Source organism: Atractosteus spatula, chromosome 13, assembly GCF_055471065.1.
Source record: "Atractosteus spatula isolate fAtrSpa1 chromosome 13, fAtrSpa1.hap1, whole genome shotgun sequence".
NCBI classification, from domain to species: domain Eukaryota; kingdom Metazoa; phylum Chordata; class Actinopteri; order Semionotiformes; family Lepisosteidae; genus Atractosteus; species Atractosteus spatula.
The window spans coordinates 40,768,474-40,785,926 of NC_142718.1; the positions used below are offsets into that span (position 1 = coordinate 40,768,474).

Genomic DNA, 17,453 nt, shown 5'->3' on the forward strand with positions numbered 1-17,453 from the left:
GTACTTGTGAAAACCCACCAAGGATATACAGTGAAGGAATCTTTTTTTGTTGTTGTTCCCCCCCTCCCCAAGATGCCCACGTGTTACTGCGCGCCTGGCCAGTACCCACACTCCAGCCAGCAGTACCGGCCAGCCAACTCCGTGCACTACAGCCCCGCTCAGGGCCAGCCCCTGCCACTGGCCGCCCAGCCCGCCCAGCCAGCAGGTAGCGTCTGCGTCGAGCCGGCCTGCAGGGGGCGCCCTCTGCGCCTTCCTCTTGAGCTCATGGCTTTCATTCCTCTGTTCCCAGGAACGGTTCTGGATGGGAAATTTGCATTTTTTATTTTTCCATGCGTTGCACTGAAGGGGGAGAATGGTTCATTGCTTTGTTGTTTTCCTGCGACACTCACGAGCTCATCTGTGGCAACACAATAAGATGTATTAACCGCTGTGAAACAATTAACAAGCGAAGAATGAAGAGAAGTGGAGACTAATTACATAGTGCATTGATTTTCCTTTCAAGCGTCTGTATTGCGATATTTGATTTTAGCTGATGCAGTTATGTTTTCTGATCATATAAGTAATTGCCAGTTGTTTCTGCACTGCAATTTTCAGTGTTTCTGGTTGTGTTACCATTTTAAGGGGATCTTTTTTCTTTGTCTTTTCAAGAATCTTATACAAATTCATTATGAGACTTGAAAGGTTTTCATTAAACCATTTTTGAAGCCAACTGCGCCAGAGGAATCCTGAAGTTTGGCAGCAGCGGACAGGTTGTTTTTAGAGACGTATCCCCTTAAAAAGCCACCTGAAGTGAGAGAAAATGTGTTTTCTAGGTAATTGCACAAAGTAATTGTTAGGTATTGCATCATGAGAGAAACCTGGTGATATTGAGAGGGTGTGCGTGCCGGGTGACCTGCTGCCTTGTGCCGCGAACTGAGCGCCCGGATCCGGGGCCGGAGCACTGTCTGAGAGGACTACAATTCTCACAGTGAACCGGTCTCTTTTTCAGCCGCTCCATCCTCTCCGGCCAGCGTCCCGATCCCTCTCGTGAGGCAGTGCAGTCTGAACGTGAGCCCCTCCATCTGTCAGTAGAGCGCTGGCTGTGCCGCATGGCTGCTGGGCCCAGGACGGACCCCAGACGTGAAGCAGTTTTTTATTCTTACCGACAATAATTTCCTGACCAGCTGTGTCCCAAAACGAGCTTTACAACCGTCTTGTATCAAGTGGAAACACATCTCCAGCTTGGTTTTGTTGGCGTAAAGTGAGGGAGACAGAAGCCCGCAAGTGCTTGTGAAAATACTGTCACAGTTCTGCAAAAGGCATCTTTTATTTTCCTTCTGCTCAGTCAGCTAGAATATTGTGTGCTTAATATCATATTCACTTCATGCCTGGTTGTAAGTGGAGGTGAGAGAATTGAGCTAAAAATAGACCGCTTCATGTAGCGCTGCAGGGAACAATCTAAGCCATCAATTTCTTTTGTCCCAGTTCTCTTCTCATCTTGCGAAATTGATTGCAGTTACCTCCTTGAAAGCCGGAAAAAAAATGGAAAAATCTTCCGATCCATGGTGCAGTCCCTGGGCTCTGTTCTTCTGTGAGAATTTTAGATAGCATCACCAGTGATAATATCTCTTGTAACCTTGACACTGATGCCATTCCTCATGAAAGGACGATATTTCCAATCGTGTTACGAAGGGGGCGTTTTCCTGTTACTTTCCGTCTGTATATGCTTTTACATAAGATTTGTTTCAAGCCTGGAAATGATCCTGTTGAAGGGGGTGTCTTCTTAATGAGAAGTAAAATTTTGTGGGCGCTTTAAGGGTGAAGTTACTGTCCTGATTCCTGCTTTTAGCCATGTCGATCGAAATTCTCAATTCTCTGTTTTTGGCCCTTCGTGTTTACAGCTCTGGCCCCAGTCTTGATTTCCTAAAGAGATGATTATCACGGGGTGGTTCGTGATTTCTCGCCTGTTGTTTAAAGTGTTAAAATTGTGTTCATTTACTAGCTTGCAGGAACCCATGTGTGCCTCTTCCATCAGTTTGGTTGTAGTACTTGGCTTTTCTTCCTTACTTCAGAAATACCTACTGCTTTATGAAGATGCTTTTTTGCAATTAATTTGCAATTTTATGTTGAAAGTGTCAATTTGAAATACTTTTGGTTTATACATTTTATGAAACAATATAAATGTAAGTCAAATTGAAGAGAAAAGAAATGGATGTTTAACCCAAAAGGTTTCTGTCCTTATATTTAGAGTAACCGCATTGGTAAAGGCATGCATCTAAAAAAACTGCACTGGATTTCTGTCTCTGAACCTGTTCGTTCTCTGCGCTGCAGTTGGGACTGGGGTTTGTGTCCACGCTGCGGCGCCTCGCTGTCCTTGTGTCCTCATGCAGGCGCTGTTTGTCCTTGCAGGTTACCATACCATGCTCCCAAGCCAGCAGCAGCCCTATCAGAACATGGTGGGCGTTGCCTCTCCGCAGAATCAGCCTCTGGTGAGCAGCCAGCACAGCACTGTGGGAAGTCCCATTCAAGGCATGATGGTTCAGTACCCTTCCGTGCCCTCGTATCAGGTACCTGCCAGTCCGAAACCATTCTTTCTGGCCATAGCTGCCGGTCGGGGTAGTTCCTTCTGCCCTTGGGCATCTGCGGGTGGTTGTTCTCAGCGTGTACATCCCCTCCCCGGCTTCCACACGTCTTCACAGGACCTGGTCTTTGTGGAAGTGGGACGCGACCACTTCTTCTTGGTGGCGTGAACAGGCATAAGGCATTGCTTAGTAAAGAAAAAAACATTTTAAAACCTCATCATTCAAATTAAGCACCACCACATATAGCATACAGGAGCTAATAAAGGAGAGCGAATTACCTTTTTAAAAATGTATAAATACTGAACTGTGCGTTTCATTAGAGTATCCCGTACTGTTCATTCATTAGACAAATGAAATATGAAAAAAGTGTGAAACGGAGCTCAGGGTGATGCTGGTGGGCACTGCATTACACCTGCTGTGTGTCATTCATCCTCAGAATGAAAGTACCGCAGAACTTGCTCTTTACATATCTGTAGTAAACTTGCCGTAACTTGAAAATTGTATTTCCTGGGAAGTCGGCACTGGTGTGTGTGGGGAGGGGGTGTACATGCTCATTCTTCAGGCTCAAGTTACTCTGATGTTGAGTAGCTGTTTAACATTTCACATTTGTCGGTTGCTTTTTATTCTTCTCCTTGGCTTGAAGAAGGCTGTTGGTCGCTTAGAGTTTTGCTAGCCTGACCCCGACACGTTTGCATTTGTGATTCGCAAAGATAAATCTGTATTATTTACCCATACGGGGCGGATCGATGCGCGGATTGAGTTGGGAGTTCATTTAGTCAGAGCTGCTGTGTTCCATTGGAGTTGGAGCGCAGCACTCAGGTCAGGACTTACAAAGGAATCTGACGAAAACTCAATGGAAATGAGAAAAGACTCTTTGCATATCAAAGCTCAGGCTTGCAGAGTTGGCCTTTTCTAGCTACAACAGCACAGAAGGCCACGCTCTGTTCGCTGCTCGTTTCGATGTAGCTGTTTTGGAGTCTGTCTGAAATGGGGGTGTGTGGGAGGTGATCAATCCCTTCTGACCCCCCATGGTTGTGTATTTGTGCAGGTATCAATGCCCCAAGGGTCCCAGGGCATGCCCCAGCAGACATATCAGCAGCCAGTCATTATCCCCACTCAGACGAGCCAAGGCCCAATCCCTGCTTCAGGAGTGCAAGTCTATTACAGTGTTATTCCACCCAGTCAGCAGAATAATTTGAGGTCAGTTACGTACTTCTTTGCAAATCATTTCATACGTTCTGCACATGAAGAATATTGGTAGTTAGGTCACATTGAATTAAAGAAAATGTTTTCCATTTTCAGAATCCCAAGAAATGTTTTTTTTTCTTTGTGTTTAAATCATTCGCCTGGGTATCACCTGGGAGGCTGGGATTCTGTGATGTCTATATTACAAACCTCTTTTAAAAGAATTAGCACAGGCAGACAGGTTCAAGAAGAGTTCATTCTGGTGTAACGGTGGTTCCCAAATGAGAACGGAATTATTTGAGATTAACCTCAGTTATTAAATGTCCACAGCTCTACTGTAATTTGTAGGCTAAGGTAAGGAGAACCATATTTAATTAATTCTTCCAGCACAGCAGAATTTTTTATTCTAAAGTAAGCCATCATCTGTTGCTACAGCAACCATTATAACTGCACGCAGGAGGGGTCAAGTTGACATTTTTATTTTTAATCAACGGGGCTTGTCGTAGGTCATTCTGCCGGTGATTTATAACCAGCGAGATATAGTGAGTCTTAATATAGCGCCATAGGTCCCAAGTGCTCAGTGCAATTCTTCATGTCTGCCTTACAGACATGTGGATCTCCTTGGAGCTCTGCCTGCTGCAGCAGCTGCCTCAGTCTGTATAGCTGGAACATCAGCTGGCTGGGATTTTTTTTTACCAGCATTAAGCTTGTGGCAAACTGGACTGAAAAACTGCACGGCATCTCTGCTATTTATTTTTGAGTGTGGTGTCAATAATAGCTGAGGGTTTTTGTTGAAGTTGTTTTTATTAAAATACCCAATGTAATTTATACTTCTTTATTTTCTTTAATAGGCTGTTAACATGGGCATAGTGCTCACTTCTTCAGCATTCCAGCATAATAATAATAATTTCAGCATTTCTGCATTTAGTGTTCTTTAGCGACCGCACCTCAAAAGATTTTGTCAATTTCACTCTGTAATTAACACATAAAAAAGCCAAGTAGGAGCTGTGTTAGCTACTCTTCTGAATGTTACTCAGGGTTGCTGCTGTGCCAGGATGTGTCTCTGCCGTCTCTCATTCCTGCCTGTCTTCAGCTCCTCAGTTGGGTTCCTGCCCCCTCCAGGCAGCGAGCAGATGCAGTTCCCACGGTCCTCCTCTCCCTGCAGCTCCCAGCAGTGCACAGGTACCGCCGTCCCGCTGACCGGCGCCCCCTGGTGGGCTCTGTCCGTGGTGCCGCGAAAGATCATTGGCAGGTTCATTTCCCTTCAGAAATCCTGGCAGGTTTTCTGCACTCATACGCAGCACATTTCCACCAATCGGTTTTCTCCCTTCATGGCAGCTGTCACTTCTACCTCGACAGCGCTGTTTGTTAAAACCCCCTGATCTCTAGAAGAAGCTTCTGTTTGTATCTGCTCTCCAGATGTTTACTCTCAGCCCGTGCGTTTACTCCTCTCCCTGCAGTTCTGCCCTACAGTTCGAGCCCTGGTCGGTGTAGCAGTCAGGATCTCTGCTGAAAACCTACAAGTGATTCAGTTCAGTAAATGATGGCAGCTACAGACACGAGCTCCTGTTCTGTTTGGCAGGGTGTCTGAAAAAATCGGGATCGAGCCCATTGCCTTAAAGAAGTGTTTCCTGGAGATTTCCATGTTTAAGAGCAGTATTTTGTAACAGTTAGAGTAATAGTTAGAGTAACAGTCTGAGCCCTTGATTGTTGATTAAAAAAGCTGACAGACACCTTCTGGTTTTAACAATCGACTTTTATTATTAGTCAAAATCTATTAGCCCCTCTTAAATAGAATTTTAATTTTTCATTTTTTTTTCGTTAAGTGTCAATTGTATTTTGAGCCTGTGGAAGGATTATGGAATTTCTTTTTCTTTTTATAAGTGATCATAATTAAGCCTTTCAAAAACTCAAATTAATTTCCCTTCAGAGCAGCAATGTGAGTGAAATTCATGAGTTCATACAAGGCCTACCCAATGAAATGAAACTTCCTGATCAGTTTGCAGTGTAAATTCAAGCTGTACTGTCCCTTTTGAGTGAAAACATTTTGTTTAGCTATCTACCTGAGAAGAGGCTTCAGCATTTCGGCTGCTGAGAAGGATATGCAAGTCATCACTCTTGATTCCTTTCCATGTCCTGCTCTTTACTTTACCCCAGTACACTGGAAAGGTGCTTAAATATTGTACAATGGCTTTCAGTGGGCTGTTGTTCAGATGAACACTGGAGTCAGAGCACTTGTGTTCAAATACTCAGTCTTGCTAAAAAAATGATTATTTTCACCAGGAGGAAAATTTCCGTTAGGGAACTAAGTTCAGAAAAATACCTGGATTTTGTTCATTTCAGGAGCTGTAAGAAAATGAGAGGTTTCAAATGAGAGGAGCCTTTTGGCCCATGTAGCTGGTTTGTCAGGTGACCCAGGTCTCATCCAGTCATTTTGTGAAAGAAGTCAGGATATTGGCTTCAACAACATGTTCCAGACTCCCACAACTCTTTGAGTAAATAAGTGACTCCCGTTTTCATTGATTAATGTGCAAAATGTCTATCACTATTCATCATGCTTAATTTAAACATCATACTTGTGACTGTTCTACAATAAACACATCTCTGTTCTGTTGAAAATAATACTGTTTACATGTCTCAACTATTGGGGAAATCAACACACAACCAGATTGTATATCAGGTGGGGAACTGCAGGACTGAATCACAAGTCTCCTGAATCTCTTCTTCCCAAGGAGACAGCTCAAAACACGAGCAGCTATGATGCGAAGTGAAAAGCTGCTCCAGTCTTGTTTTCCCAGCATTATAGTCTTTTGAACAGCAAAGCAATCGGCCAGAGGCAGCGTGAAAGGAATGTCACATGACAAAACATAACCCCTCACACACCTGAGTGCAACAGATCCAGAAACAGTGAAGTAAAAGAGGCTTCAGAACATGCAAAGTCAAGCTATGCAGGAAACTTGCTGTATTTGGTATGCAGTATATTACACTTGCATCCTGTAATTCTTTTCTTTAATGCACGCTATGCATCACTTATCCACAGAACAAACTGAAACCATTAGATTGCTTTGTTATCCATCAGAATGCAAATGAAGAGTGGAAGGCTTTTTGAAGTTTGGCAATAATGAGATTATGAGAAGGTCCACACACATGAACTTTAGCATTTTTGTTGGCAGTATTAATTGGGTGCTAGGCCATCAAAAATTATAACATGATTAAGTATTTATGCCCAAGTGTCCTTGGAACTTGAACATAGTGTCCAATAAGCTATTAATTATGCATCAGCAGCCCATGGTTGGGTCTCCAGATCATGAAATTATTTTTAAACAACTACATTTTTAATAAAGCCATGGATTGGAACTTTACTTAATTAAATCTCTAGGTGCATAGCATATTTAAATTAGTTTTAAAGGAATTTGTATTTTATGTAAACACTGAAAAAATGTGGATGCTTTTCAAATATATTTTGGATCCGAGTTGTACACTTATCAGTGATGCATCTCTTTGCGTCTGTTTCGCCTGCCCTTGCAGGAAACTCTTGCGTGCGTTTCAGCGTATTTAACACAAACTACAAGACCAACAATTTAGACATTGGGCTACCAATCAGCACTTCTGTTTTAAGTCACCAGTGGTGATGAGTTGTGAATCCTGCAGTAGTGTTTGTTGTCCTTAAAGATAAAATATATGAGAGCAGTCAAATTGGATATAGTTGCATTCTTTGTTCTTCTTGGTGTAAGTATTGCATATGCCCTTTTCATGTGAACGTGTTTTGTTTTTTATTATGTAAGCAGGAACAAGGTGCTGAGGCCAGAATGAATGAAGAGGGGGGTGGGAGTTTATGGGTAGCTTGAGTATGCAGGGAGCTTGCTGTGTAGAACCCCTTAAAGAGGCATTTCGAGCTAATGGGTATATTTGCAGTGCGTTTGTCTTCATTTACTGACTCGGGCGACGCTGTGGCTGGCAGGAGTCTCTCACCTTGTGCGTCTGCTGTGCTTTCAGCTGTGCCACCTCCCATCGGCAGCGGGATGGTCATGATGCAGCTGACGTTACCCACAAACCACCAGCCCAGGGCACATTCGCCACCGCAGTGGAAGCACAACAAATACTACAGCCTTGACCACCAGAGGGGCCACAAGCCCACTGAGCTCCCCACTTTAGACACCTCCCAGGTATGCGCAGTTCAAAGAGCTGTTCATTCAGTTTGCATCTGGTGTCAGAACCACTTAGGCAAGCATGTGGTTTGTAATCCTGTCACCCCCTAATCCCTCATTACCTCTGCCTTCTTCCCCTGTGACACAAATCCTTGTCTCAGGGCTGAGGAACTTGAACTCGATTTTGCAACCTGAAAAAATCTAGGGGACGGTTTCCTGCATTCGTTTCACATCTCACCTCACCGTCATGCTTTCGTGTTCTCCTCTTCTGCATCTTCACGGTATCTGTTTAAATGTCCTCGTGTCAGTAACACGAAGACAATGGCAGAAACTCATCTTTATTTCTTGGCAATTCAGACTAAAAGCCAGGTAATACTGCTCTGTAAGAGCAGCTAGGGTTTCTGCGGCCTTCCTCCTTCTCCTCTGCCTGTTCCTGGATCTCTGCCCGCTGTCCTCCTCTCCTTCCAGAGCAGTCCCCAGCTGGGCAGCCCAGCCACCTCTCCTGCACAGTCTCCCGCCCCCACCCAGCTCACCAACATGAAAAACCTCCGCTCTGGGCTCACTCCTCTCTCCGTCATGCCTCAGTTCTCACGACCGTTCATTCCTGGGCAAGGTGAGTCCAGGACCGTGGGGGGGACGATGGTACTCGTACTTTATAATGGGGTGTCATTCTGCAGATTGACATCACCTGAGCTCCCGAAGCCATTGCAAAGACGGTTCAGTCTCATGAAGGCAGTTGTTTTTTGGGGTATTTTTACAGACTGAAAGTTGGAAAATGAAATGTCAGTGTTATTCACGTTTGCGTTTAAACTCGTGTTGTGTCGCCCCCCTCAGGTGATGGGCGGTATCCGTTGCTGGGCCAGCCTTTACAGTATAACCCCCCAATCCGTCCCCCACTGCTGCAGGGGCCACACATAGTGCCCAACCACCAGGTGAGTGCCCTGGGACAGCCCCTCGTGTGTCCCCGCCAGCTCCGATCGCTTTGGCCTGCGGGGTTAGATGCCACAGCAGTGCTGTTTGATCCTCTAAGTGGGTGTAATCAGTCAATGATGCAGAAAACAGAAGCAGGATTCAGAGATGTTGCCTCGGTTGTGATTAAATTGCCTAGTCACACATCAAGCTTGCAAAGCCTGGGTTTAAAAGAGTCTATCCATCCATATTCTTCCACTTGAGGGTTGCAGGGGAGCTGGAGCGTATCCCAGCAAGCAGTAGGTGCAAGGCAGGGTATACCCTGGATGGGACACCAGTCTATCACAGGGCACATACAGACACAAACACAGATACATACACACACTCACACCAGGTCCAGTCTTCCCTGAAAACAGTTAACTTACCAGTATGTCTTTGGACTGTGGGAGGAAATTGGAGCATCCAGAGGAAACCCACACAAAGACCGGGGAAAAACATACAGACTCCACATAGAGAGCACCCCAGGCTGCAGTGCTGCGAGGCAGCAGGTCTAACCACTGTGCACCCTGTTTGAAAGAGCCATTTTGAGTAAACTCCAGACATGTGACGTCTTCTAATAAGGTGGCATCTGGAATATCAGGCGGTGTGCGTGATTGCTGTTTCTGTGGGGCAGAGATCTGGAGCGCGGTGGCTGGATTCTTGGAGGCAGCCAAGATGTGACCCTGTGACCTGGATATTGTGTCCAGCGGACCGGAGAGATCACGTCAGGGTCTTTCACAGTCAGTAGAAGCCACTTGTGACCTTCTCGTGGTCCTGATCGAAAGTCATTGAGCAGAATCTTCAGAGATTCAATGGGATTTTTGAAACAGCCCCATGAGGTTCTATTTCAGTGCAAAAGAAAAGTTTTCTGCCCTGTAAAAAGGGAAACGTTGTTTTACATCAAGAACAGCTCGCGCCTCGTGCTGTTTGAAGCGTGTGATATTTGGATCAGTCCATCCAGAATACAATTTGTGATGCATGTGGGCATCGACTACCTGTACGTAGGTGCACCCACCGCCTACAGCAGTCGTCTCGGTTTCCCAGCTCAGATGTAGTTTTAATGGATGGCAGGCCTCGCTCTCAGCCATTCCAGCCTGGTGCATGACTTCCTTGGAACAGAAGGAATTAGCAGGATAGATTGGCTCTGGGATTGACTGGTCTCGTCCCTGTTTAACATCTTCCGGAGAGCTGCGGCATCACGGACCCACACTGCTGGAGCCGCCGGGGAGGGGAGGCAGGAGCTGCCCCTGCACCGCGACCGGCAGCTCGGCGGCGGTCAGGCTGGCCCTGCAGACCCAGGCCCCGTGCTGTGCGCGCGCGCGCTGTAGAGCAGGGGGCAGCGGAGCGAGGGGTCTCGCCCAGTCCCGGAGCCCCCACATCCTCCATTTGTCTTTGATTTTCACATCTTGTTTCCAAGTTCCAATTGAAACACCTACCTAAGGATCTACTGTTTCTCTGTATTTAGTTGATTGTTTTTGTACATTCTTTTGTGTGCATTTGTCTATGTATACAGGTCAAAAAAGACCTAAAAAGGTATTTTGTTACTGCACATCCAGTTAATAAATCCCAAGAAACACAGCACTTGCTTGTGGTTAAACCTGAAATTTGTCTGGGTAATTCATTTCACTTCTGGACACAGCATTGCAGAAGTAAGGGAAAAGATTTGTCAATCTTTGTCGGGGAAAAAAAAAAGTCTTGCACCAGATGCTCCTTTTGTCTCTGTCAAAATCTTTGAAAAGCGTAATAGTGAAATAGTGTCTCAGAGCCAGCAGCCTTCGGAGTTGGGTTTACTTCAGTGACGGAGGGTCTTATTGGATTTGACTGAGAGTGGGCAGGAGGTTCGGGGATTTTAAATAAACTTCCAGGTGTGATTCATGTTGTCTGCGTCCTTTATTCCACACTTGCACTGTTGGCTCAGTGATTCCCACTTGGTGTTGAGAGGGACTGAGGCTTTGAACCCGTAGCCGGGAAGATGTGGCTCCCGTCCTAGAGCCGTGGTCCGGATCCGTGTGTAAGCCTCTCCCTGCTCCACTGCTCTCTTCCAGGGGCCTCCGGGAGTCCGGCACGGCGGCAGAGGCAAGCGGCCGACGCGGAAGGCCCTGTCCACGGACCTCGGCGTAGGGGAGCCAGGTAATCGGCGCGGTGCTGTAGGAGCTCGCCGCTCGGGCTGCGGGGTGAGCTGTGAGCCCCGCTGACCCCCCGCAGTCAGGTCGCGCCCCAGGTCTTTCCAGAGTCCGCCCGCAGGAGAGGGAGACACTGACACTGTGCTAGCAAACGCCACCTCAAGCCTCCCTGCCCCGTCTAAACACGTTTTGCCGACATGACATTTGACAGCTGCTGTGGTCCACCTCACGGCCGTTTCCAGAGCTCCTCTTTGATCTGTCCCAAGAGAGGCGGAGCATGCGTCTCTGTCGGTCATGGCCGCAGTCCTGACGCGCTGTAGCAGTACGCCCATTCTTCACTCGAGCTCCCCCGAAGGACACCGCTGATGTTGGCCCTTCCCAGAGTGTAAGCACTTCAGATTAGCATTGTTCACCAGGGCAGGCAGTTAGCACACTGAAACTACTCGCACGGAGTGAACGATGGGCATCGGATGGGTTAAGCATGCTCAAGTCGGCCTCGGTTAGTCAGAACTGCAGCACAGTGGGACGTTATGGAACACAGCCCAAGAGCTAGAAGTGTCATGCCAACATCCTTTACTGAAACGACGCGAAGGAGAGGCGATGCCGTCATTCAACAGGTGTCTGTGAAAAGCAAGATGATCAGTTTGGTCATTGTTTTGGAGCCATGATGGCTGAAAGATGTAAAGATACGCTTTATTCAATTCTGGAAGCATGACCCTTGCTGAATGTTTTTTTTAATTGCTGAAATGATGCTTTTTCGGCTCCACATCTAGATTTTTGTCCATCTTAATTTAAAGTTGTGCTTTTTATGTGCAGTTTTTCCCTGGTGCTCAAGTTGAGTCCTTTGCGTGTAAAGGGAGTAGCAGTTGTTCTCTAAACCTGCACACGATGGTAAAATGTGTGAGGTTGTCGGTGAGCACCTGTGGTTCAGATTTTCCTATATTTAGCCATTCTGAAAAATTGTTTAATTAAAAAAACTGGGGACGTATACAGTCACTGCTGAAAAGGAAAATTTAGGGCGGGAGTCAGTCCCTTTGAAGAATTAAATTATAGAAGTGATCAGATATGTTGAAGGTATAAAACGAGGTGGTTTTATTTCCTCGGTGCAGTGACTGAGTAGGAGGCTTACACGGTATGGTGAGAAAAACGTTCTTGCTGTTCTTATTTGTACAGTTTGTGTAAGCATAATTATGGAGGAAAAACTGCAGTGTTCATAAAATGTCTGCCTGAAAATTGCAGGTTCTGCAGAAAAGCTATTAAACTTTGCGATGTAAAAGACTATTGTTAAGATAACAATCAGAGGTTGATAGATTTGCTGACTGGAAAAAAATATACAGGATGGTTTCTGAAGTACAGCGCAGTGCAGTGTGTAAGTGTGCGGTGCTCTTGGGGGTTGGAAAAGGCCATTTGTGAGATGTGTGAATCTGAAAAGAACTGGTGCCTCTGAAAATGTAGATCCGAAATGGCTCATTTAGTAAGAGAAGCTCCTGTTACAGTTGAAAGATTTGCGAGTCCCTTTTGTTGAATTGAATAGCAGACAATTCAAATGAGAGTGAAGCAGTGCTGAACACTTTAAGCGATAGTGCTTGTCCTGCGGGTTTTTCGTGTTTAGCAGTGAGGAAACAGGGTCGGCCTCGTTGTCCGCGGCCAGGAATGGGTTTAACGCGTTAACAGCACCCTCCCCGTTTCTCTCCTGTCCCGCTGGCAGTCATCGGCAGAGTCCTGGAGGTCACCGATCTGCCGGAAGGGATCAGCCGCGCGGAGGCGGAGAAGATGTTCGGTGAACTGTGCAAAGTGGGGGCTGTGATCAGGTGGATCCCGGATCACCAGCGGCACTGCGGGAGCGGGGACGCCGGCGCGCCGGCCGAGCACTCCAAGCCCTCCGGCGACCTGGCCTCCGCGTACACGGTCCTGGCCATGTTTCCCTCGAAGCACGCAGCCCAGAGCGCGCTGGTCAAACACAACAGCTCCCTGAACAAGTTCAGGCTGCGAACTAGCAAGAGGCACTGCGAGTTCCCCAACCTGGAGAGGGCTAGCTCTCAGTAGCGGGCGCTGCGGCGTCGGACCCGTAGCCACGGCGGCTGCCAGCTGCTGCCACACTTCTTCCCGTTCCCCGTGTCCTGTTTCTCACTCAGTCGGCTTGTTGTAACGGGTTTTCACTCGAGCTGTAGTGACTCTGGGAATACGTTGTCCTTGTGGTGTTCTAGCACGCTGAGAAAACGAGCGATCGGCAGACAATGACGTAGAGACGCAAGTTCCCAATAACCCGCCACCCACCTCACCCCACCCCAGCCCAGCCCCGGTTGAGAATTGACTGGAGCGTATCAAAGTGCAGCACGTTTGTTTGTTATTTTAGTTTTCGTTTTATATTTGTGAGGTCTTGTGTCAGATCCAAAGCTCTGATGTACAGCTGCTTTATTTCGGACTTTTCGGAAGCATCGCCCATCGCCCCTCTCCGCCGTGGGAGAAGCGCACTCCGGAGAGGGGCCCACTGGCAAGCCACTCGTGATCCTGTTTCTCAGAGGTGTCTTAGAGCTTGAGAATCTTGCTTTAGTGCCTTCTAGCAGAATAAAACTGTTAACATGTTCTACACAACAAAGGACACCTTGGTGTAACGTACAAACATACTGTAAGTCCAGTACCTTGTGAATAATTTATACAGTAGCTAAAAAAATTGAGTCACTTCTTGAGTGGGAATGTTACGCTGGCAACAGGCACAAATGAGAACAAACTCCTTAATTCGCAATACTGTAGCTGGTTGAAGCTTAATTTATAAATTGGAAAAACATCGCATCTCCCTTCCCTAATCCTCACTACGTAAACTGTCCGTTACGTTTTCTCCTGGTATATAACAACGCCCAGCTGTCTTAACGATTTCATTCAAGAGCCTTTTTAATTGCATCCCATTAGGAAGGGTCAGTGGGAATCCGTTTGCACAGTCACAGACCCGAATACTCTTCTGTTTCACTTTCTCCAAAATGTGTGGATTCTGAAAGGCTGTACAATGTTTGCTGGTGCAAGTCGTTTTTATTTCAGTTTGAAACCAATAAATGTTTACAAATACCAAATAACGTGCTCTTTCAAACTCCTGGTAATTTTAATAGATGCGACTGTTCAAAGATGATCAGTTATCCGAACCTGTTGTCTCTTCGCGTGATTATATGTCTTAAAGCTGTGCCCGTGTTCCACATGTCGGAGGCGAAAAAATGAAAATATTGCAAAACAATTACTTTAAATGAATTTTTATATATTTATGTTTGTTTTTTCTCTTTAAATTGTAAATTTGTTTCACTGTGGTAGGTATAATTCTATTTATTCCTTTTTTTAAAAGGATATTTCGTTGTTATACTGATTCCATTAAAACCTAATTTTTCACCACCTTTCAAGCCGCATAAAGTTCCGATATGTATGTTCTGGAAAGGTCTGGGAAACAGGCTGCTCTGAGCTTCGAGGGTGGCATGAAGTGAAGAATACTGAGCTCTGCCGTTTTAAGGATGTTTGCACTTTGGTTTTGCCGTCTGTGTTTGTCACGGGGGTTTTTACGGTGTTGGAGTCCGAAGATTTATTCCATTTATGTGTGCCCTTCGTGACCTTCAGAGCCCACAGCTACGTTTCTGTCTTATATATTCCATCTCAAGAGCCATAATACCAATACATTGTGTTGAATGTATATAATATTTATAATATTGTAACGGATTCGGGTTCTCGGGCTTGTACAGTCGTCCGTCCACCGCATGGACTCGAACCCGGGTCTCCGGCGTCGCTCGACAGGGGTCTTGCCGGCTGAGCTAAAGAAGACCTTCCTCAGCCCGGCCAGCCAACATCCCTGTTATGCGCAGGGCCGTAGTCGTTACACTATCCTTTTAAAATAAAAATACAACAGCGCTGAGTTTGTTTGTTTTTTCGTCCGAGAGTTAAGAAGAGAATTGCAGCATCTGTAATTCACTAGGTCGACGGGACTGTCCCAGAGTCTCGGACTGTCGTCTGTTGTCGAACGACAGCAAAACCTCATCAGTGATTTGCGTTCATGCTTTTTCTCTCCACGTAGGTGTTTCACCAGCTTACAATGTCCGCGTATACAGGCTCCACGCCATTCAGTACACGCCCATTCGCGTGCACGTACTGTGCGACTTCTGCGATTTGCGAACCGAGGAGGTGCAGGGAGAGCGCTCTCGGGCCCCGGGTCCGAGGGGCAGGAGTGGTGCGCGACAGGTACGGCTCTGGTAGGACTTACTCGGGGTAAAGAGACCGGTTTTCTTCGGAGGAGAAAAAAAAACACGATCCGCGGAAACAGTCAACAAGAGGTTGAATCTTGACTTTGTCTTCGAACTGGCCGCTAGAAAACTCCAGTGGCGGATCTGGACGGTAGGTGTGGCAGCGCCTGAGCGGAGTTGAGCTGTTCATCGTCTCTGGAGTGACGCCCCTCCGCCCCCTGCAACTCGGCAAATACTGCGCAAATTGGACTGAACGGCAGAAAAAGAAAATGAATGAGGGCTCATATCGCTGCTCCTCGTCGCAGCAGATAGTTTTTTTGATTGCTTCTGCTCCATACAACCTGATCTGATCTGTGTGAGTCATGGAATTGCTCCCTGTGACTGAGAATTTAAATCTTTTTACGTTTCGGGGCATAATTTGCCATGCAAGGCATTGCTCATATCCTTCTCTACACGAACTCAATTTATTACATCTGTATAAAGATACGTACTACGAGGGTAGGGTAGCTAAGTGTACAGAGCCGAGTCAACGAGGTGAATGTTGTAATGCTAAGATACTGCAGGGTACACAAGTTTGCCTGACACGCCTTTCCGGTGTGGAGTAGAAGCCCGCCCCCTGCCGGTCACAGTGTGCAAGCGCGGGGTGGAGTGGAGTGGGCTGAGTTCAGAGACTCCGCCTACCCTTCGCTTTCTCGGTGATCGTCATTAGAAGAAAAGCGTGAGAATAATATCCATCTTAAATCACGACCGTCATCACTGCGGCGAGTAGGTGCGTTAAACTGTGGCGACTCCAAGTGCTGAAGTGCACTCGATGCAGCGACCTTATTCTTAATGTAAAAAGGCGAAGCTGTACATTATTTTAATATAACATTGTATATAACTGCAGTGGGTATTTCTATTTTGTCTATGTAAGACCTCGACGCATTTTTCATCCTATTCTTTTTTTTCCCATTTTTCTTTCGACATAAATGGATCTAGTTTTTCCAAACACGGGTGCGCCGGCGTGCTCATAAACGTATCTCTGACCCTCTGGCTGAGCCCAACCTACCCGTCTCAGACGGGGGGGGGGCAGTTAGCGAGTTTGTTTCGGCACGGCTGGAGCCTGACCGGGACCCCGGAAGCAGTAAGTCCCATTCCCGTTCAACAGGCCAGCTCTAAATAAAAGTCACACTTGTACGGATTGAGCTGAAAAATACCATTCCTGGCGGAAAAGGTTTCCATTCCTGCAGTATTGCTACGAGTCTGTTACCCATCTCTCGCTTGAGGCTGGGAATTGAAGCTGAAGTTTAATTGAACATCTGGATTAGGAGAATTCATACAGCGGCGCGAAACATCAGGCATAATCACGGGAAATCCAGTTTTCTAAGAAAGATGAGCTTAACAACGGTCTCGGCGTGTAAATGCCCATAACGTCATCATTGCACAGTAGACCCCCTTTTTTTCCCCCCAAAAAAAGTTCAGCGTCTGCGTGTAGAGGTTAACTGACGAGAGGGTCGTGTGGGAGGAGACAGTTTGCATATAGTACTTGTCCCGAATGTGAAAAAGTAAAACAGAATAAAATTAAAAACGCTCAGGTGGGCGGCTGCGTCAGCATGCGCAGGCTGCAAAGGAACAAGTAACAGGTTTATTCCTGCTGAAAAGAGAAGAAAATAAACACAACGTTTCGGCTGTGGAGCCTTCTTCGGGTGCGAGTCACTTTCTTGTCTTTTCAGCATGGAATAAACCTATTTACTTGTTCCTAAAATTAAAAACGACATGGGATGTTAACGGAATCGAGAACATTGTCCAAATACTTTCAGTTGTTTCGGTCTGGCAGCTGCGAGTGCTGTTCATTACTGCCATGTAGCGTCTTTCCGTCCCACAGGGTCCCCACAAAGCACTGTACTCCGAGTTGGGGGCTCAGTCCTTTCCCCGCGGCACAGCGGGACCGGCGGAGGAGAGAGAGGCTGCTGCACCAACCGCACCCAAGGGGGGCTTTAAGAGAAGCCTGTCTGTAGATACGTGGTAAAAAAACACACGCGGCTAAAACCTCTATTCGTACGCACGGCGCCCCGCGATGTGTTACAACCAAGCAGCCGGGAGCTCAGTTGAGCGTCTCATCCGAAGGGTGTCGCCTCCTACAGCTCAGTGCGCCCCGTCAGTCCGGCGGAGCGCCGCCTGCCTCTTCACCTGCTGCCCCTAGAGATCTGCCCAGCTGTCTTTATTATCCCCAGGGGGCAGAAACACACAACACGGACACGGACAAGGGCATCAACTGCTGAGCAAGAGATCAGG

At 46.8% G+C, this 17,453-nt stretch overlaps 1 protein-coding gene across 17 annotated transcripts in view; it reads left to right on the plus strand.

The window, feature by feature from the left end:
• r3hdm1 (R3H domain containing 1) overlaps positions 1–14,356 on the plus strand; it is a 49,931-nt gene extending 35,575 nt beyond the window's left edge. For 15 of the 17 annotated variants that reach the window (XM_088931388.1, XM_088931390.1, XM_088931389.1 and 12 more), the window contains 9 exons: positions 73–205; positions 2,389–2,546; positions 3,610–3,761; positions 4,840–4,928; positions 7,743–7,912; positions 8,363–8,507; positions 8,729–8,826; positions 10,888–10,972; positions 12,674–14,356. In XM_088931388.1, coding sequence (XP_088787514.1) covers positions 73–205; positions 2,389–2,546; positions 3,610–3,761; positions 4,840–4,928; positions 7,743–7,912; positions 8,363–8,507; positions 8,729–8,826; positions 10,888–10,972; positions 12,674–13,011 — 1,368 coding nt within the window. In that variant the 3' untranslated portion in view covers positions 13,012–14,356. Of the gene's footprint in view, positions 1–72; positions 206–2,388; positions 2,547–3,609; positions 3,762–4,839; positions 4,929–7,742; positions 7,913–8,362; positions 8,508–8,728; positions 8,827–9,476; positions 10,447–10,887; positions 10,973–12,673 lie in introns of those variants that run through there. The other 2 variants (XM_088931400.1, XM_088931399.1) reach the window with 1 other exon arrangement.
• The last annotated feature ends 3,097 nt before the right edge of the window (positions 14,357–17,453 follow it).